The sequence below is a fragment of the Lithobates pipiens genome, unplaced genomic scaffold (genome assembly GCF_037356315.1).
Source record: "Lithobates pipiens isolate NorthernLeopardFrog02 unplaced genomic scaffold, aLitPip1_a1.2 Scaffold_56, whole genome shotgun sequence".
NCBI classification, from domain to species: domain Eukaryota; kingdom Metazoa; phylum Chordata; class Amphibia; order Anura; family Ranidae; genus Lithobates; species Lithobates pipiens.
Genome location: NW_027507878.1, coordinates 534,843 through 555,785, shown reverse-complemented (window position 1 = coordinate 555,785; position 20,943 = coordinate 534,843). Strand labels below are relative to the sequence as shown.

Genomic DNA, 20,943 nt, shown 5'->3' with positions numbered 1-20,943 from the left:
ATGTAATGGGTTGTGCCCGAGGTGGTAACGAGGTGCCGGTATATTGGGACTGTGATCCAGAAGAGGCTGTATCCGAATGTCCCTTCCTCTTCTTGGGAAGTCGGTCTCCAGATAGGTCTCTATAGACAGTGGATTGGCTAGATGGACAAGAGGAAGAAGATAGATTAGACATATTCTCATCATGTTTACTATTTTTTGCCTTATAAGAAGGTGGGTTTCTAAATCCTTTATTCTGCTCCTTGTGAGGCCATTTATAGGCATAACCATTGGTGTATGCGTTATTGTCACGTATAAATTTTTTCTCCTTTGATCGGATAATTTCTAAGGTATAATGTTCAATATGTTTAGTTACCTCTAGCTCTTTTTTCTTGCACCTAGGAGTGGTCGTCGCTAAAGTATAATCTTCGTACCATTGAGAAATAGATTTATCAAGTAGATCTAAATCATGTTGATATTGTCTACTCATCAAGGTCATCATTTCAAATGAACATGTTTGGAGGTTTTCCTCCCATTTCTGTTTTATAATTTCATCGATTTTATTTAAATTAGGAAAAACTTGAATACGAAGACCCCAAGGTGCAATTTTATTCTCAATATATTTGGAGAAAAATTTAATGTGCCAAAATAACCGTACTTTACGTTCCAAAAGTCGTTGGAAATATGAAAAAGCATAATCTAAATCTTTATCTGATATCTCGTTTGTTTTTTGTGACTCTTGGACTCTGTTCATTAGGCCTTCCCATGCCTCTCCACTAAAGGCCGCCATGGAGAGGACGCCAAGGGAGGGAAAAAGGGGGAGGGAAAAGGAAGGGAGAGGGGGGAGAAAGGAAAAAAAAAAAGAAGGCGCTGTATTAAATTACAACAAATCGCAATACATTATTTAACATTTTTTCACATATATAACATACAGATTATTTCCATATGTAATTAGTATTGTGGTGAGTAAGGCAGAGTCAGTAGGAGAATTTGCGTATTTAAACGCCTAATGGCAAAATATATTTATTTGACTCAAACCTCCATCAGCACCTTATTAGACAGCACTTCATCCCAATATAATCTGAAATATTTGAAAGAGAGAAAGAGGAAAGGGGATTTTTGCAGTGCTGGTATACTCAAAATACAGAGAAAGTTTTATATATAAAGAACAATCAATTTTATTATTAATTAAAAATATTATTTTTACATATTTGCAAATATGTCATAGTTACAAAAACACGAATAACTGGTCCATATAGTACAAAAAATGGGGAGGGGGGAGCTGGCAATCATCTATCCCGACATGTTTCGCAAACTGCTTCCTCAGGGGACATGCAAGCTGGTAACAAACACAAACAGATTTACAATGAATACATTCAATAAAGATCAATATAAATCAATATGTCAATAACATTGTTGCCACATCTAGGTCCACCTGGGGACTTACCCTCCCTTCAGATCCACCATCCAATGAAAGAGACACCTCACGATTTGGAAAAAGTGTGTGTACCAAGTTACCCCTCCAATCAATGGAGTGGAACAGCTTAGGAGGGCATAGACAGGAGCCAATCTGGGTGATAGTAAGAAAAATATACTATAAGGGTTCTTACAAATAAATTTAAGGTACAAAAATATATGTACCAAATTATAATATCTTGGGGTTTAAAAGCGTTCCTTAATTAACAATAAAAATTAAACAGAGTATATAAAATATTTGTACCCAATTTATACTTACTATTATGGTATCAGAGCATGGAGTATATAATGAGCCAGTCAAAGGGAGAGATAAATAAATTCCCAGGTCTAAAAAAGCGCAGCAATGCACAGTGGCTCCTTTCAAAAGTAAGCCTTCATGTAAAAATGCCTAAAAATATACAGAGAAAGGGGGAATATTAGTCCACTATCACCAAGAGTATATAGCGCGAAGGCATCCATGTCCATTACTTACATGTAGCGTCAATGGTGTATGGGAAGGCACTAGCGATTCGGCCAGAGCCTTCCCCATAATGGCGTCCAGCTTTTAAGCTCCCGTCCATCGAGCCGGCGTCTGACGTCGTCGGCTCGATGCGGACGTCTTAGACGGAACTGCGCATGCCCGGGAGGGAAGGGAAACTAAATCGGACTACGTTTCCCATAAGGCCACTGTGAACACAGTGGACCTTGCGTAATCCGCCGAGCAAAGCTCGCGGGTTACCAAGGGAACGTTTTAGATGGATGACACAGGGCCAGTCCAATATGTCCCCTCCCCGGGAATGGTAGAATCCCGGCACACAGCGACAAGCGCCGTCAATGTTTACAAACATTTTTATTAGGTACAAAATCTGTAGTACATAAGTATAAATCCAATCACAGAAAATCCAGAATACATTTGACCATATAACATACATATGTGGTAAAAAGAACTTTCATAACATAAAAAAAAGTGAGGTTTTGGAGCTATCATCTTCGTTATAACGGTATGCGGCCAATCTTGACAACCAACTATATAGGGGAGTGTTATTCAGAGTTTAACCACTACAATACAGGGCACTTTCACCCCCTTCCTTCCCAGCCCAATTTTCAGCTTTCATCGCTCTAGCGCTTTCAGTGACAATTGCGCGGTCGTGCTACACTGTACCCAAATGAAATTGTTATCATTTTGTTCGCACAAATAGAGCTTTATTTTTTGCGATATAAGCGCAAAAAAAGCGGAAATTTGGAAAAAAAAACAATATTTTCTTTTTTTCTATTTGAAAAGAAATCCAATAAAATCAAATTTTGTCATAAATTTAAGCCAAAATGTATTCTGCTACATGTTTTTGGTAAAAAAAATTCCGTTAAGTGTATAATAATTGGTTTGTGTGATCAGGGACATATGTACGCAAATGATCATGTACATATGTGTGCAGGTGATCACGTACATATGTGTGCAGGTGATCATTGGGACATGTGATTTTAGTGGGACATATGTGGGGGACATGTTTTTATTATTAGGGACATGTGTTTTTATTATTTGGGGACATGTATGTTTTGGGGACATGTGTGTTTTGGGGACATATGTGGGGACTGTGTTTGTACTGTGTGGTGTGTTGTGTGTTGACACTAGACTGATGATCAGTGAGTAAAAAGCTGTAAAAAACAGCTCATACTCACTGATCATCAGCCGGCTGCAGCGATCTGCTCTCCTCTCCTCAGCGATGACTTCCGTGTGAGGAGAGGAGAGCCGATTGCCTAGCAACCGGCTGTTTGTTTACATCACATGACGGCCGTGATTGGACACGGCCGTCATGTGATCAGGAGGGCCAATCACAGAGCCCTCCTGCCGATCTGAGATGTGCCATGTCCGGGTGACACAAGCACATCGGGATCGCGCCGCTGCGCGGGCACGCGCGCGCGCGCGATCCCGCTACTTCTGAAGGACGTTCCTGAACGTCCTATCAGGAGTAGACGGCTCCCACCCAGCCGTATATATGCATTGGCCGGGTGGGAAGTGGTTAAAAAACTCAATGCTATGTTCAAACCAGGGATCCCATTTTTATTTATTTTTTTTGTATATATGAGTTGTGTTATGAACGGAATGAAATATTTTTTTCCATTAAGTTAATATTTAGAATCCTCGTTTTGAGATGTATTAGTGGAACTGTTGTTGATTTTCCAGCGATATGCAATCAACCAGTGGACTGCTACACGTATAGCATGGATTAATATGGGTGGGGAGACCTATGATGGGAGAGAAGAGAAGGCAGTTGTGTAGGGATAAAACGATATTTTTATTTGAAATTTTGGAGGCAAACTTTTCTAATTGTTTTTCCGGATATGAGTGATCTTATCACAAGACCAAAAGGTGTGCGAGAAAGATCCTGTGGAGTGGCACTCTCTAAAGCAGGGGTGCCCAACCCGTGGCCCGGGGGCCACATGTGGCCCGCGGAGCCCTCCGATGTGGCCTGCGACCTCCTGCTCTGGGATAGGATAGAAAGAACACTGTTATTAAAGGTCAGTTTATTACTAAAATCATAGTGTAGCATATCTTTTCTGCAGTGGTTAATGGGCTGCTTTCAAACTGATCCGCAGGTGCAGAGCAATTATCTGCACTAAGCAATAGACTTCTATTATTACCTGCGAGTTTGGTGAGCTTTCTGAAAGTGCACCAAACCTACAGAATAACTGCAAAACTGCAGGAAAGCCAAAGGTACATTGCATTGCACACGTGGTGCGGGGTAAACGGCAGTGCATCAGTGTGAAAGCAGCCTTGGACCCCTTTCACACGGTCAGTCCAACATTCCGAACAACTGGATCCTCCCTTCACCTCTAAGCCCTTGTACACACGGTCGGAGAATCCGTCGGAATGTGTCCTATCGGACCATGTTGTCGGATAATCCGACTGTGTGTGGTCTGCATCGGACTGATTCCGTCGGAATATCCGTCGGCCCAATTTTCCAACTTGTTGGAAATATTTTCCGACCAACTGGTTCGATCGGACATACTCCGATCATGTGTAGAGAATTTTGATCGGATCAAGTGCCACGCATGCTCAGATCAAATTCCTACATCAAAGCTATTGGCTACTAGCCTGAACGTAGTCCCATCGTAACGAAATTACGTCATCACGTTCTGAAAGATCGGATTTTTCGACAACTTAGTCCGACCGTGTGTAGGCAACAGTTTCGGACAAGATCCGACGGACAAAATCCGACGGATTTGGTTGTCGAAATCTCCGACCGTGTGTACAAGGGGCTAAGTAGCGGCAGACATAAACTGACTTGTGCTCTACCTCCAATACGATCCACTAAAAAGTATCGTGGGCTGCGTCCGTGTCCGCTCTCCAAATGCAGCGTGGACACGGACATGCCATCCATCCAGCCACTCCGCTCATTGTGGCCCGCGACCGGTTACCAAGTCGCTTAAGTGGCCCTTGCGCTTCAAAAGGTTGGGCACCCCTGCTCTGAAGCGTGAAGGGGAGGAAGTAGGGAAGATGGCGTGGAGTTTAATTGGGGTGTAGTACCATCTAGTAAATAACTTCAAGGCAGTCTCCTTAATGGCAATAGATTTAGTGCATTTGTGCAAATTGTTTATACAGATACCCCAATTAACCGAAGAGTATGTGAAATTTGTCTCTTGTTCCCATTTGACCATGTATGGGAGCTTGTTTATGTCTGTATTATTGGTTAGATTGAAGTATACTTCAGAGATAAAGCCACGTTTTCTAGGTACCGTATATACTCGAGTATAAGCCGAGATTTTCAGCCTCTTTTTTGAGGCTGAAAGTGCCCCCCTCGGCTTATACTCGAGTCATCGCTGTCTGTCTGCCCGATCAGCGTGTCGAGCAGACAGACAGCGGCCATTCTAGGATTCAAAGGCCGCGCCTCCGTCTCCGCCTTCGCCTGTGATAGGCGGAACACTGAATTTCCCAGCAGTCTGTGTTCCGCCTATCACGGACGTCCTCTCATCCTCGTCCGTAGTATGAGGATGAGCGGACGTCCATGATAGGCGGACCACTGACTGCTGGGAAATTGAGTGTTCCGCCTATCACGGACATCCGATAGGCGGAACACTCAATTTCCCAGCAGTCAGTGGGAAATTGAGTGTTCCGCCTATCACCGACGGAGGCGCGGCTTTTGAATCCTAGAATGGCCACCGACGAAGAGCTGCGGGACGGGCCGGGACGCAGGCCGGGACGGGACGCAGGCCGGGACGCAGGCCGGGACGGGACGCAGGCCGGGACGGGACGCAGGCCGGGACGGACACAGGCTGGACGGACACAGGCAGGCTGGACACAGGTAGGCTGCACGGACACACACACACACACACACACACACACACACACACACACACACACACACACACACACACACACACACGGATGCATGCACACACAGGGATGGATGGACACACACGGATGCATGGACACACACACACACACACACACACACACACACACACACACACACACACACACACGGATGCATGCACACACAGGGATGGATGGACACACACGGATGCATGGACACACACACACACACACACACACACACGGATGCATGCACACACACAGGGATGGATGGACACACACACACACGGATGCATGGACACACACACACACACACGGATGCATGGACACACACACACACACACGGATGCATGGACACACACACACACGGATGCATGGACACACACAGGGATGGACGACACACAGGGATGGACAGGCATGTCTCACCCTCGGCTTATACACGAGTCAATAATTTTTTCCAGTTTTTTGGGGGTAAATTGGGGACCTCGGCTTATATTCGGGTCGGCCTATACTCGAGTATATACGGTAATTTAAGGCAAAGGTTTTCATAAAAGGATGGAGATTGTCATTCTGGGGGTGGTAGAACCATGGCCCCATGTAAATCAGGCCTTATGCTACGTACACACGACCGGACTTTCCGGCAGACTAGGTCCGAAGGGATTAGTCCGTCAGACAATCCGATCGAGTGTGTGTGTGGGCTAGTCCGATCCTTTTTTCGAAAAATAAATTCCGACGGACCTAGAAATAGAACATGTTTGAAATCTATCCGATGGGCTCAAATCCGACGGACTAAAATCGGGAAAACCGTTCGTCTGTGTGCTGGTCCGAGGGATCGAATATGACGCAAGGGAAGCTTTGGCTACTGGCTATTAAACTTCCCTGTTTAGTCCGGTCTTACGTCATCACATTCAAAATGAACGGACTTTCAAACGGACTTAAGCCCCTGTACACACGGTCGGACATTCCGACGGCAAAATCCGTCAGATTTTTTCCTATGGATTTTGGCTGAAACTAGTCTTGCATACACACGGTCGCACAAAGTTGTCGGAAAATCCGATCGTTCGGAACGAGGTGACGTATAAAACGTACGATGGGACTACGTAGAGGCCAGTAGCCAATAGCTTTCTTCTCCATTTTTTTTCTGAGCACGCGTGGCACTTTGTGTGTGTCGGAACTCTATACGCATGATTGGAGAAAGTCCGATTGGATTTTGTTTTTCGGAAAATTTAAGTTCCTGCTCTCAAACTTTTTCCGTCAGAAATTCCGACCGAAAAAGTCCGCTTAGAGCCCACACACACACACACGATCAGATCTTCCGACAACATAATCCGATCGGACTTTTTCCGACTGAATTTCCGACCGTGTGTACGGGGCATTAGTCTGTTCGTGTGTGGCCAAGTCTGTTTGTTCGGAAAGTCCATCGGAACTCCGCCGAAAGTCCGTCTGGAAGACTGTGGGGCCTAGTCTGCCGGAAAGTCCGGTCGTGTGTACGCGGCATGAGTGTTGTCAGCCTGCAACAGGAAGTGCTGTTACTGGCAGGATCTCCAGGTAGGAAACGCTGTAAGGCCGCGTACACACGCGCGGACTGTTCGCCCAACCTTGTTCGGCAAACAGTTTGTCAAACAGTCCGCTCAAAATTTGCATGAGCGGACTTGCCCACACACGAGCGGACTGTTTGACGAACAAGGTTGGGCAAACAGTTCGCTCAACTTTTGAAATGAACGGACTCGCCCACGTAAGGAGGAGGCAAATCCGCCCATTTCGAGCGCGTGTACAGGTAGGCGGGGCCCGCGAAGGATACGTCGCGGGCTCCGCCGCCTGGAATGGGCTTAAAGGGGAACCCCAACGCCGAAAAAAATCGGCGTGGGGGTTCCCCCAAGTCCACACCAGACCCTTGTCCGAGCACGCTACCCGGCCGGCCAGGAAAGGGGGGCGAGTGAGCGCGCCCCCCCTCCTGAGCCGTACCAGGCCGCGTGCCCTCAACATGGGGGGTGCCTTGGGGAAGGGGGGGCCGCGCGGCCCCCCCACCCCAAAGCACCTTGTCCCCATGTTGATGAGGACAAGGGCCTCTTCCCGACAACCCTGGCCGTTGGTTGTCGGGGTCTGCGGGCGGGGGGCTTATCGGAATCCGGGAGCCCCCTTTAAGAAGGGGGCCCCCGGATACCGGCCCCCCACCCTATGTGAATGAGTATGGGGTACAATGTACCCCTACCCATTCACCTGTGAAATAAAGTACAAAAAAAAACACAACACATAGAAAAAGTATTTTATTGCACAGCTCCGGGGGTCTTCCGTCTTCGGGGGTCTTCTCGCCGGACTCCTCCGCTATGTGTGTGTAGCTCTTTTGCTAGCGGAGGAGTCCGGCTTTCTTCCTCCCCGCCGCCGGCCTCTTCTCCCGACTTCGGGGGTCTTGTCCCCCTCTTCGGTTCTTCTGCCGGGCCACCGCGCCTGGTCCGGTGGCCCGGTCTTCTGTCGCCGTCTTCCGTTCTTCTGTCGCCGCCTTCGGTTCTTCTGCCGGGCCACCGCGCCTTCTTGTAGCTCTTTTACAGGCGGTGGCCCGGTCTTCTGTCGCCGATGTCGTCGCCGCCGCCGCCGCCGCCTTCCGTTCTTGTTCTTCTTCTTCTTCTCCTGGAGATGTTGACTCGACGAGCTCTCCGGCCGGAATGCCGGGGACGCGCTGTGCGGTCACTTATATAGTGACAATGGGGCGGGGTCACATGGTATATGTCACATGGGTTGGTCACATGGTGACCCCGCCCCCTTACGATGTCATAGTCCCCATGTGACATCAACCCATGTGACCAACCCATGTGACATATACCATGTGACCCCGCCCCATTGTCACTATATAAGTGACCGCACAGCGCGTCCCCGGCATTCCGGCCGGAGAGCTCGTCGAGTCAACATCTCCAGGAGAAGAAGAAGAAGAACAAGAAGAAGAACAAGAACGGAAGGCGGCGGCGGCGGCGGCGACGACATCGGCGACAGAAGACCGGGCCACCGCCTGTAAAAGAGCTACAAGAAGGCGCGGTGGCCCGGCAGAAGAACCGAAGGCGGCGACAGAAGAACGGAAGACGGCGACAGAAGACCGGGCCACCGGACCAGGCGCGGTGGCCCGGCAGAAGAACCGAAGAGGGGGACAAGACCCCCGAAGTCGGGAGAAGAGGCCGGCGGCGGGGAGGAAGAAAGCCGGACTCCTCCGCTAGCAAAAGAGCTACACACACATAGCGGAGGAGTCCGGCGAGAAGACCCCCGAAGACGGAAGACCCCCGGAGCTGTGCAATAAAATACTTTTTCTATGTGTTGTGTTTTTTTTTGTACTTTATTTCACAGGTGAATGGGTAGGGGTACATTGTACCCCATACTCATTCACATAGGGTGGGGGGCCGGTATCCGGGGGCCCCCTTCTTAAAGGGGGCTCCCGGATTCCGATAAGCCCCCCGCCCGCAGACCCCGACAACCAACGGCCAGGGTTGTCGGGAAGAGGCCCTTGTCCTCATCAACATGGGGACAAGGTGCTTTGGGGTGGGGGGGCCGCGCGGCCCCCCCTTCCCCAAGGCACCCCCCATGTTGAGGGCACGCGGCCTGGTACGGCTCAGGAGGGGGGGCGCGCTCACTCGCCCCCCTTTCCTGGCCGGCCGGGTAGCGTGCTCGGACAAGGGTCTGGTGTGGACTTGGGGGAACCCCCACGCCGATTTTTTTCGGCGTTGGGGTTCCCCTTTAAGCCCATTCCAGGCGGCGGAGCCCGCGACGTATTCTTCGCGGGCCCCGCCTACCTGTACACGCGCTCGAAATGGGCGGACTTTCCGAGCGGGAACAGTCCGCTCATTTCGAAAGTACAGCGGACAGGCCCACACACGGGCGGACTGTTCGCTCAAACACAGTTTCAGCGGACAGTTTTTCGGAATTTCCGAAAGACTTTGTCCGTCCAACTGAAAGCCCACACACGAGCGGACTGTCCGCCCAAACACTGTTCAGCGGACAAGGTTGGGCGAACAGTCCGCCCGTGTGTACGCGGCCTAACAGATTTAAAAATATATATATATATACTTAAGGAAACTGCCTAAAGTGAGACATGATGTCAAACATAATGGAACTTTGTATTTGGGATTATATACACCTTAAACCTTTGTGTCACAAGTGACTATGGGTGGTTGTCCCTCTGAGCTTTTTTAACTCCTGATCCTCCTGCTCCTCCTGATCCTCCTGCTCCTCCTGCTCCTCCTGTTCCTCCTTTTCCTCCTCCTCCTTTAAGTTGACTCTTCACCTTCTCTTTACAGTTGCTTGTGATTTCTTCTAACACCTCCAGGGTATCATATTTTCCAAAGTCCAATCCTTTCCACTTCTCGTCGCCTTCAAATGTGGACTCTACGTACTCCTCCTGCTTCTTTTTTGATTTTTTTTTTATGGTGTTCTCGGTTATCTGAAGCAAAATATCTTCATACATATCTGCATATTGCTTTGATTTTGATTTGCACACATAAGTAAAGATAATCACCACTAGGATCAAGAAAAGACCAGTGATCTGTAAAAAAAAAAAAAAGAACAAAGAGTCAAACTGAAGGAGTTTTTATCTGATGCACTCCATCCTCCCCAGCACCCCCCTAATACTTACCTGAGCTCCATCTCTCTCCAGCGATGTCCATGAGTCCCGTCAGCCATCCGGGACTCTCCTCCTGGTTGGCCGAGACACAGCAGTGGCGCCATTGGCTCCCGCAGCTGTCATTCATTAGAGAGAGAGGGGGGGAGGTACATAACGGCAGCTCCGTGTCTGAATGGACACAAGGAGCTGTGACTCAGGTGCCCCCATAGTAAACTGCTTGCTGTGGGGGGCACTCGACAGGAGGAAGGGGCCAGGAGCAGTGAAGAGGGACCCGAGTAGAGGAGGATTGGGGCTGCTTGGTGCAAAATCAACTGCAACAGAGGTGGTAAGTATAACATGTTTGCTATTAAAAAAGAAAAAAAAAACCCATGTTGGACTCTTCTTCCTCTTTCCCCTCTTCTTCCTCCCTCTTTTTTATTTCTCTCTTATGTCCCCCCCTATTCTCTGCCTTCTACCCATTCTCTTCTTTTTAAGGGTATTCTCCTCTGTGACTCCTGATATCAAGGAGTCGGTCTATTAATTATGGTTACAGCGATACGGGACAAACAAAATAGACAAACTGGACTATTTTATTTTTTATTTTTTTATTTTACCCATAATTAATTCTTTTTTTGTTTACAAACTTTTTTATTAGGTACAAAATCTGTAGTACATAAGTATAAATCCAATCACAGAAAGTGCAGAATACATTTGACCATATAACATACATATGTGGTAAAAATAACTTTCATAACATAAAAAAAAGTGAGGTTTTGGAGATATCATCTTCGTTATAACGGTATGCGGCCAATCTTGAGAACCAACTATGTAGGGGAGTGTTATTCAGAGTTATAAAAACTCAATGCTATGTTCAAACCAGGGATCCCATTTTTTTTTTTGTACATATGAGTTGTGTTATTATGGAAGTATGGAAGAGCCCTGGAGCCATCAAAAAAAAAAATACAGAATTCTGAGTTTGAAAGTCAGAATTCTGAGTTTGAAAGTCAGAATTCTGAATTTTTTTTTTTTCAAAAACATAATTCTGTATTTTTTTTTTTTTATGGCTCCAGGGCTCTTCCATCATTTTCTAACAGAAATACTGATTTTAACTTTGTAAACAACAAATGTCAAAAAAAGGTTTAGGCATGAAGGGGTTAATAATATCGGCTTCAAGCATGAAACAATGAGAAGGAAGAGAGAAATCTTCATAGTGTAAGACCTTTATTTTAAATTAAAAAAAAACACATTCCTCAAAAAACGTACAGCATCTCATCCATTCCCCTGTGGGCAGGCTGGGGAGTTTCTGCCCCCAGGGATTGCTATTGGGCCGCGGGCAATAGGGACTACATGTCCCATGATGCTTTGCAGCTGCTGGAGGCCTGGCTGGTGGGCTTCCCCCCCCCCACCAATGAGGAAAGCAGGGGAGGGAACAGAGTGGGCAGCCGGACTCTGCTCACACGCTGAAGTGTTTGGAATAGTGCCCCATGATTGGTGTCAGTGGGAGGAATAGTGCCCCATGATTGGTATCAGTGGGAGGAATAGTGCCCCATCATTGGTATCAGTGGGAGGAATAGTGCCCCATCATTGGTATCAGTGGGAGGAATAATGCCCCATGATTGGTGTCAGTGGGAGGAATAGTGCCCTATGAGTGGTATCAGTGGGAGGAATAGTGCCCCATCATTGGTATCAGTGGGAGGAATAGTGCCCCATCATTGGTGTCAGTGGGGGGAATAGTGCCCCATCATTGGTGTCAGTGGGAGGAATAGTGCCCCATCATTGGTGTCAGTGGGAGGAATAGTGCCCCATCATTGGTGTCAGTGGGAGGAATAGTGCCCCATCATTGGTGTCAGTGGGAGGAATAGTGCCCCATCATTGGTGTCAGTGGGAGGAATAGTGCCCCATCATTGGTGTCAGTGGGAGGAATAGTGCCCCATCATTGGTGTCAGTGGGAGGAATAGTGCCCCATCATTGGTATCAGTGGGAGGAATAGTGCCCCATGATTGGTGTCATTGGGGGGAATAGTGCCCCATGATTGGTGTCAGTGAGAGTAAAGTGCTTTGCATCAGTGTAAGTAATATTGCCCCAGGGGCCAAATAAAGGCAAGGCATTTGGCCCATGAACTGAAGATTGGAGACCACTGTTCTAAAGGGATGCCCCATTGTTGGTTTCAATGGGTATAATCATGCCTAATTGCTGGTGTTAGTGGAAGGAATAGGTTCTCATATCAGTGGGAGGAGCTGAGCCCCAAGGCCTGGATAAGGCAAGGAAAGGGCTGCATCCGGCCCACGGGCCACAGTTTCAAGGCCACTGCAATAGTGTCATACTTTATCAACAAACCATGTAGTAATAATATAAACAGGATGCAAGTATAGAAAGACTGTCATCCAGATAGCGTTCCACCACAACATGAAAGCTCCGGCCACCTTTGAGCTCCATTAATGGTAATGCTTGTCCTTGCACTCAAGGTAGGTACCATGAAGAAGTGAGGTGACATCACATGCCTTACCTGGCTCTGTGCACTTTGACCTACACCTGGAGCGCATTAGACGTGGATTTGAGAACATTGTGTAGTACCGGGGATAATAGGCCTAGCAGAAGGTGGTGAATCCAAGGATATAATTGGGTGACTATGTGGCAGATGAGGTTTAATGTTGAGAAATGTAAAGTTCTGCACTTGGGGGCTAAGAATATGCATGCATTGTACATACTGGGGGGGGGGGGGGTACAACTGGGGGGGATCCATAGTGGAAAAGGATCTGGGGGATCCATAGTGGAGAATGATCTGGGGGGATCCATAGTGGAGAAGGATCTGGGGGAAACTATAGTGGAGAAGGATCTGGGGGAATCTATAGTGGAGAAGGATCTGGGGGAATCTATAGTGGAGAAGGATCTGGGGGAAACTATAGTGGAGAAGGATCTGGGGGAATCCATAGTGGAGAAGGATCTGGGGGAGTCCATAGTGGAGAAGGATCTGGGGGAGTCCATAGTGGAGAAGGATCTGGGGGATCCATAGTGGAGAAGGATCTGGGGGGATCCATAGTGGAGAAGGATCTGGGGGGATCCATAGTGGAGAAGGATCTGGGGGAATCCATAGTGGAGAAGGATCTGGGGGATCCATAGTGGAGAAGGATCTGGGGGATCCATAGTGGAGAAGGATCTGGGGGGATCCATAGTGGAGAAGGATCTGGGGGGATCCATAGTGGAGAAGGATCTGGGGGGATCCATAGTGGAGAAGGATCTGGGGGGATCCATAGTGGAGAAGGATCTGGGGGTTTTGGTAGACCATAAGCTCAATAATAACATGCAATGCCAAGCTGCGGTTTCCAAAGCGAGCAAAGTCCTTTCTTGTATTAGGAGAGGTATGGACTCCAGAGAGAGAGATATCATTTTGCCCCCCTGTTCAAATCATTAGTAAGACCTCATCTGGAATATGCCGTTCAGTTTTGGGCTCCAGTTCTCAAAAAGGATATCGGGGAACTGGAGAAAGTGCAGAGAAGGGCAACCAAACTGATAAGAGGCATGGAGGAGCTCAGCTATGAGGAAATATTAGAGGAACTAAATTTATTCACTCTCGAGAAGAGGAGATTAAGGGGGGATATGATCAACATGCACAAATATATAAGGGGTCCATATAGTGAACTTGGTGCCGAGTTATTCACTTTACAGTCAACAAAGAGGACAAGGGGGTGCTTTTTACGTCTAGAGGAAAAGAGATTTCATCTCCAGATATGGAAAGGTTTCTTCACAGTAAGCCCCTGTACACATGGTCGGAGATTTCGACAACCAAATCCGTCGGATTTTCTCCGTCGGATTTTGCCCGTCGGATTGTGTCCGAAACTGTTGCATACACACGGTCGGACTAAGTTGTCGAAAAATCCGATCTTTCAGAACGTGATGACGTAATTTCATTACGATGGGACTACGTTCAGGCTAGTAGCCAATAGCTTTGATGTAGGAATTTGTGACTATGTGACTATGTGACTATGTAACTATGTGACTATGTGTCTATGTAACTATGTGACTATGTAACTATGTGACTATGTGACTATGTGACTATGTGACTATGTGACTTTGTGACTATGTGACTATGTAACTATGTGACTATGTGACTATGTGACTATGTAACTATGTGACTATGTGACTATGTGACTATGTAACTATGTAACTATGTGACTATGTGACTATGTAACTAACTATGTGACTATGTGACTATGTGACTATGTAACTATGTAACTAACTATGTGACTATGTGACTATGTGACTATGTGACTATGTGACTATGTGACTATGTAACTATGTAACTATGTGACTATGTGACTATGTGACTATGTGACTATGTAACTATGTGACTATGTGACTATGTGATTATGTGACTATGTGACTATGTGACTATGTAACTATGTGACTATGTGACTATGTGACTATGTGACTATGTGACTATGTGACTATGTGACTATGTAACTATGTGACTATGTAACTATGTGACTATGTGACTATGTAACTATGTGACTATGTGACTATGTGACTATGTGACTATGTGACTATGTGACTATGTAACTATATGACTATGTAACTATATGACTATGTAACTATGTGACTATGTGACTATGTAACTATGTGACTATGTGACTATGTGACTATGTAACTATGTGACTATGTAACTATGTAACTATGATATTCTTTGGGTGGTGAATGAAACACGATGGTAAGGAAAGATTGTGGGCTTTGCAACATTGTATTTATCATTTGTAGTACATTTCTAGATGAAGCGATTGGAGGAGTTTTTTTGTGTAAGAAGAATAAAAGGAGGTAAAAGTGAGAGGTGAGACATTTTACCTGAGATATCTGTACAACCACAACGATAGGACCGGGCTTCGGGCACTCCCGTAGAGGCGCGGTGCAGTTTTTGGCCAATGCGAACGACGACTTCACCAGGCAATCCACGTATCTTCCGTCTGTCAATACAATTATAACCCAAAGGAGAACAGCTTTATAGTCCTTCCAACAACGTTCCAAACAACGTTTCCAACAACGTTTCAGACAAGTGCAACAACTCGGAGAATCTTGTTGGTTTTTCTTACAACAAAGTTCCGAACAAGTCGGACAACTCGGAGAATCTTGTTGTTTTTTCTTACAACAAAATTCCAAACAAATTGTCAAAGGCTTGCTTTCTTGCCCACCTTGTTCATTTTCCTCATCTGCTTTTTTTGTCAAAGGCTTCATTCCTTGCCCACCTTGCCCACCTTGCCCACCTTGCCCACCTTGTTCATTTTCCTCATCTGCTTCTTCTGTCAAAGGCTTGCTTTCTTGCCCACCTTGTTCATTTTTTGTATTATTTTCTTTCTTCTTACGGCACTTACAGCAATTACAGCACTTACAGCACTTACAGCACAACTTCGAGGGGCGGAAGTAGCACGCCACACCCAGCACAATTGCAACCGGTATGATGAGAAATACCAAACTGTACCCGATAGCCAGTCCGTGGCAGTTCTCGGGGCACACAAACTCCATGTCCATCAATTTTTCCAAAAACAAGAGGATCACAGCGAGGACGGAGGTTTGAACGATGTCAAAATTTTTGTTGATGAACGCGCCCAGGTTCTGCATGCGGCCTTTTTGAGGGATACACATTGCGGAGCGTTGGGTTAGGCTGTACACACACCGAACGAACCAGATGAGGAGTAAATGCAGAAGAAGTGGGAAATTCTGCCCACGTCTCTCGAAAATCTGCTTTCGCTTTTGCACAGCGTTGATTCTATAGGACCAGCAGCAGATTGTGGGGGAGGGGGGGTCAGGAAGTGGGGAGCTGTGAAAGCCACCGCAAAAGAACATCTCGCTATCGGTGCAGCTGCTGTCGCTCTGCAATACTATACTAAAAAAAAAAAGAAAAAAAAAAGCTTAATGAACAAAAACAAATAAAGTTTTTTTTTAAAAAAGTGTAAATATTAATAGTTAGAAAAAAAAATAGACTAAAAATAAAAAGGAAGTAGTAGGAAAATAATAGTTGAGGGGGGAAAAGGAGAAGAAGTTGTTATTTTGGGGCAAATTATGGTAAATAATGGGGTTAAATTGAAAACCAGTTTTATTAACCACTTTCAGCCCCCCCGGACCATTTTGCTGGCCAAAGACCAGACCACTTTTTGCGATTCGGCGCTGCGTCGCTTTAACTGACATATTGCGTGGTCGCGCGACATGGCTCCCAAACAAAATTGGCGTCCTTTTTTTTTCTCCACAAATAGAGCTTTCTTTTGGTGGTATTTGATCCCCTCTGCGTTTTTTATTTTTTGCGCTATAAACAAAAATAGAGCGACAATTTTGAAAAAAAAAACGCATTATTTTTTACTTTTTGTTCTAATAAATATCCCCCAAAAATATATAAAAAAACATTTTTTTCCCTCAGTTTAGGCCGATACGTATTCTTCTACATATTTTTGGCAAAAAAAATCGCAATAAGCGATTATTGATTGGTTTGCGCAAAAGTTATAGCGTTTACAAAATAGGGGATTGTTTTATGGCATTTTTATGAATAATTTTTTTTACTAGTAATGGCGGCGATCAGCGATTTTTATTGTGACTGCGACATTATGGCGGACACATCGGACATTTTTGACACATTTTTGGGACCATTGTCATTTATACAGCAATCACTGCTATACAAATGCACTGATTCCTGTGTAAATGACACTGGCAGTTAAGGGGTTAACCAGTGGGTGGCAATGTAGGGGTTAAGTGTTACTAACTGTCGGGGGCTGGGCTTTCATTTAGTGAACACTGATCTCTGCTCCAATCACATGGAGCAGAGATCAGCGTCACTAGTTGCTAGGCAGAACGGGGAGATGCTGTTTACAATGGCATCTCTCCGTTCAGCCACCCCGTGAGACGATCGCGGGTATGCCCGCGGCGATCGAGTCCGCGGGACCCACGACCGGACTCACGGGGGCCTGACCAGCACACCACGCCGGCGCCGGTGGTGTGCTCGCGGTGGCAGGGCGGCATTAAAGATTGGACATACCTGTACGCCAATATGCCTGCCCGTGCCATTCTGCCAACGTACATCGGCGTGCGCTGGTCGGGAACTGGTTAAAAACTTTTTTTTTCTCTATATTTCACTATATTACCAAAAGTATTGGGGCACCTGCCTTTACGTGCACATGAATTTTAATGGCCTCCCTGTCGTAGTCCATCGGGTTCAATATTGAGTTGGCCCCGCCCTTTGCAGCTATAAGCCCTTGTACACACGGTCGGACATCCCGACGGAAAATGTCCGATCGGACCGTGTTGTCGGATAATCCGACCGTGTGTGGGCTTCATCGGACTTTTTCCGTTGGAATGTCTGACCAACAAAGTTTGAGAGCTGGATATAAAAATTTTCCGACAACATGATCCGAACTGACTTTGTCGGATCGTTTGTAGAGAATTTACGATCGGACAAAGTGCCACGCATGCTCAGATCAAGTATCTAGACCAAAGCTATTGGCTACTAGCCTGAACGTAGTCCCGTCGTAACGAAATAACGTCATCACGTTCTGAATGATTGGATTTTCCGCCAACTTTGTCCGACCGTGTGTATGCACGGTTTCAGACAAAATCTGTCGGACAAAATCCGACGGATTTTGTTGTCGGAATGTCCGACCGTGTGTACAAGGGCTAACGGCTTCAACTCTTCTGAGAAGGCCGTCCACAAGGTTTAGGAGTGTGTCTATGGGAATGTTTGACCATTCTTCCAGACGAGCATTTGTGAGGTCAGGCACTGATGTTGGACGAGAAGGCCTGGCTCGCAGTCTCCGCTCTAATTCATCCCAAAGGTGTTCTACCGGGTTGAGGTTAGGACACAGGGTTATGCAGTCAAGTTCCAGTATATATCGTAGTATATACATTCTACTAGCTCACGTTTTATGTTGTTTTATGTGTGTATAATTGCTCCAGGATGGGGGGAGGGGAACCATGCCTTGGGATGCAACTTTGTCTCATAACACAAAATAAAATAACTTGATTTTCAGCAATCGTGAATTATTTGAAAAAGGGAAATCCCAGTGAACAAATCCCACCGACCACCCCTCTGCTCTTTTCACTACAGAATCTTCAACAATTTCCAGTCCCAGGCCGCCGTAGCTTAAGCCTTCCATTGGGCTGTCATCCGCTATCCAGGGACATGCCTGGGATACACCGGAGGGCGCTGTAACTCTCATCCAGCTTCATCTCTGCCCAGACCAGCCTGCTTAATGCAGCTGTCTGCTGCTCCTTGTGCGGTTTTTCTCCCAAAAACAGCACCCGCAATCCATACGGCGACCAGTACCTTTCCTGGTTGGAGGGAGAACTTCTCCTTGGTGACGCCGCTCACGGGCGAGCGCTTCCTTCCAGAGTCCGCAGAAGATAGAATCAAACCATCCCAGCAGGACCTGCTCTGATACCGGTCCTCTGTGCTGTAGCTGCATCTCTTGCAACCTCCTTCTGAATTCCTCTTCCATGGCGGCTGGTATCTGTACCTCTCCTCCTCTCCTGCTATCCGGACCTTGGATCCAGGTGGAGGTTTGGATGTCCCAGGCGGAAGGAAGCGCCCCACTGCTTGCCACCAATGTGACGGAGCGTCCCCCACACTCCGCTTGAGTGTTTCCGTCAGTATAACCGCTTCCTAAGTCCTGGAACACGACGCCAATGGATCTGGCTATAGGAACCCCCAAGGACCAGACAACACCAGTCTTGGAGGACATCAGGAATAATCTTTTATTTGAGATCTCCCACAAATATATACAGTAGGATGACTAAAACCCAACCTAATTAGCATGAGCTAATTATGTAATCATTGACCCAGACTAGTTGACTGAGAGATAGGACTTTTCAGGGTACGTCTCCTAGCTCACTGACTGATTCACACGGGGGGCTTATCGGAATCTGGAAGTCCCCTTTAACAAGGGGACCCCCAGATCCCGCATCCCCCTCCACCCCCCCCGTGTGAATTAGTAGGTACCATTTCACAAAAAAAGTGACAAAAAGGTTAAAAAAAGACAAAAGACAATTTTTGACAAGTCCTTTATTAAATTCTTCTTCTTTCATCTTCTTTCTTCTGGTCTTCCTTCGGTGTTGTTATTCTTCTCCATCTTCTTCTTCTCCATCTCCTTCTTCATCTTCTCCTTGTTCATCTTCTTCTTCCTCCCGCTCTTCTCCAGTGCCACCCATCAGTGCCCACAGTGGCACCTATCAGTTTTACCAATCAGTGACTCATCAACAGTGCTGCCTATTAGGGATGAACCGAACACGTACGAACTTTAGATCCCTATTAAAGTCTATGGGACTCGAACGTTTGAAATCAAAAGTGCTAATTTTAAAGGCTTATATGCAAGATATGCAACAGACAACATCAGCAATAAGGGGTATCTTCAGGTGTATACTGTGCTGGAGGCACACAACACCCACTAACTCCTGCAGATGCCTGTATTAGAGAACACCAGCAAAAAAGGGTAGATACCGGTGTATACTGTGCTGTGCTGGAGGCACACAACACCCACTAACTCCTGCAGATGCTTGTATTAGAGAACACCAGCTATAAAGGGTAGATACAGGTGTATACTGTGCTGGAGGCACACAACACCCACTAACTCCTGCAGATGCCTGTATTAGAGAACACCAGCAATAAAGGGCAGATACAGGTGTATACTGTGCTGGAGGCACACAACGCCCACTAACTCCTGCAGATGCCTTTATTATAGAACACCAGCAATAAAGTGTAGATACAGGTGTATACTGCGCTGGAGGCACACAACACCCACTAACTCCTGCAGATGCCTTTATGAGAGAACACTAGCAATAAAGGGTAGATACAGGTGTATACTGTGCTGGAGGCACACAACACCCACTAACTCCTGCAGATGCCTTTATTATAGAACACCAGCAATAAAGTGTAGATACAGGTGTATACTGTGCTGTGCTGGAGGCACACAACACCCACTAACTCCTGCAGATGCCTGTATTAGAGAACACCAATAAAGGGTAGATACAGGTGTATATTGTGCTGGAGGCACACAACACCCACTTTAACGTTAAGATGCCTGAGAAAAGAACACACTGTCCCTGCCTATCTAGCTCTTTCCCTGCACGCCGGAACACACTACACAAGGCTGCCGCGCCAGCGGCCTTATATAGTGTGGGGCGTGTACTAAACCCCCTGAGCTATAATTGGCCACAGGCATCCTGCCTGTGGCCAATTATGTCTCTCCCCGCTGCTGGCGCTGTGATTGGCCAAGCATGCGGGGTCACAGTGCATGTTTGGCTAATCATGAGCCAGCAATGCATTGCGATGGCGTAGTGCATTGTGGGCCGTTCGTGCCACACGAATTTGGTGCGAATGGTCCACAAAGTTCTGAATTCGCCGGACAGACGAACGGCCGATGTTCGAGTTGAACACCGAGCTCATCCCTACTGCCTATGTTCCCATCAGTGCCACCTATCAGTGCCATCTATCAGTGGTACCTATCAGTAACATCTATCAGTGCCCTTCAGTGCCACCCATCAGGGCCCATCGGTGCCATCTTATTAGTGGCCATCAGTGCCTTCTTATCTGTGCCTATGAGTGCCTATCAGCGCCTGCCAGTGCCGCCTCATCAGCGCATATCAATAAAGG

At 46.8% G+C, this 20,943-nt stretch overlaps 1 protein-coding gene across 4 annotated transcripts; it reads right to left on the bottom strand.

Moving 5' to 3' along the window:
• Positions 1-1,188: 1,188 nt before the first annotated feature.
• LOC143958001 (uncharacterized) lies at positions 1,189-16,060 on the bottom strand. Of its 4 annotated transcripts, XR_013270077.1 has the most exons (5): positions 15,162-16,060; positions 9,864-10,268; positions 1,712-1,840; positions 1,424-1,546; positions 1,189-1,315 (listed from the first exon to the last, which is right to left on the bottom strand). XR_013270077.1 is itself a non-coding variant. In XM_077467443.1 (3 exons), exons 1-2 carry the CDS (start codon positions 15,954-15,956, stop codon positions 9,888-9,890), a joined length of 1,176 nt encoding a protein of 391 aa, XP_077323569.1. In that variant the 5' UTR covers positions 15,957-16,060; the 3' UTR covers positions 1,189-1,840; positions 9,864-9,887. The 4 variants fall into 4 exon arrangements, 1 of the variants encoding a protein (XP_077323569.1); XR_013270076.1 differs by having other exon boundaries at positions 1,424-1,840; XR_013270075.1 differs by having other exon boundaries at positions 1,189-1,546.
• Between the last annotated feature and the right edge of the window lie 4,883 nt (positions 16,061-20,943).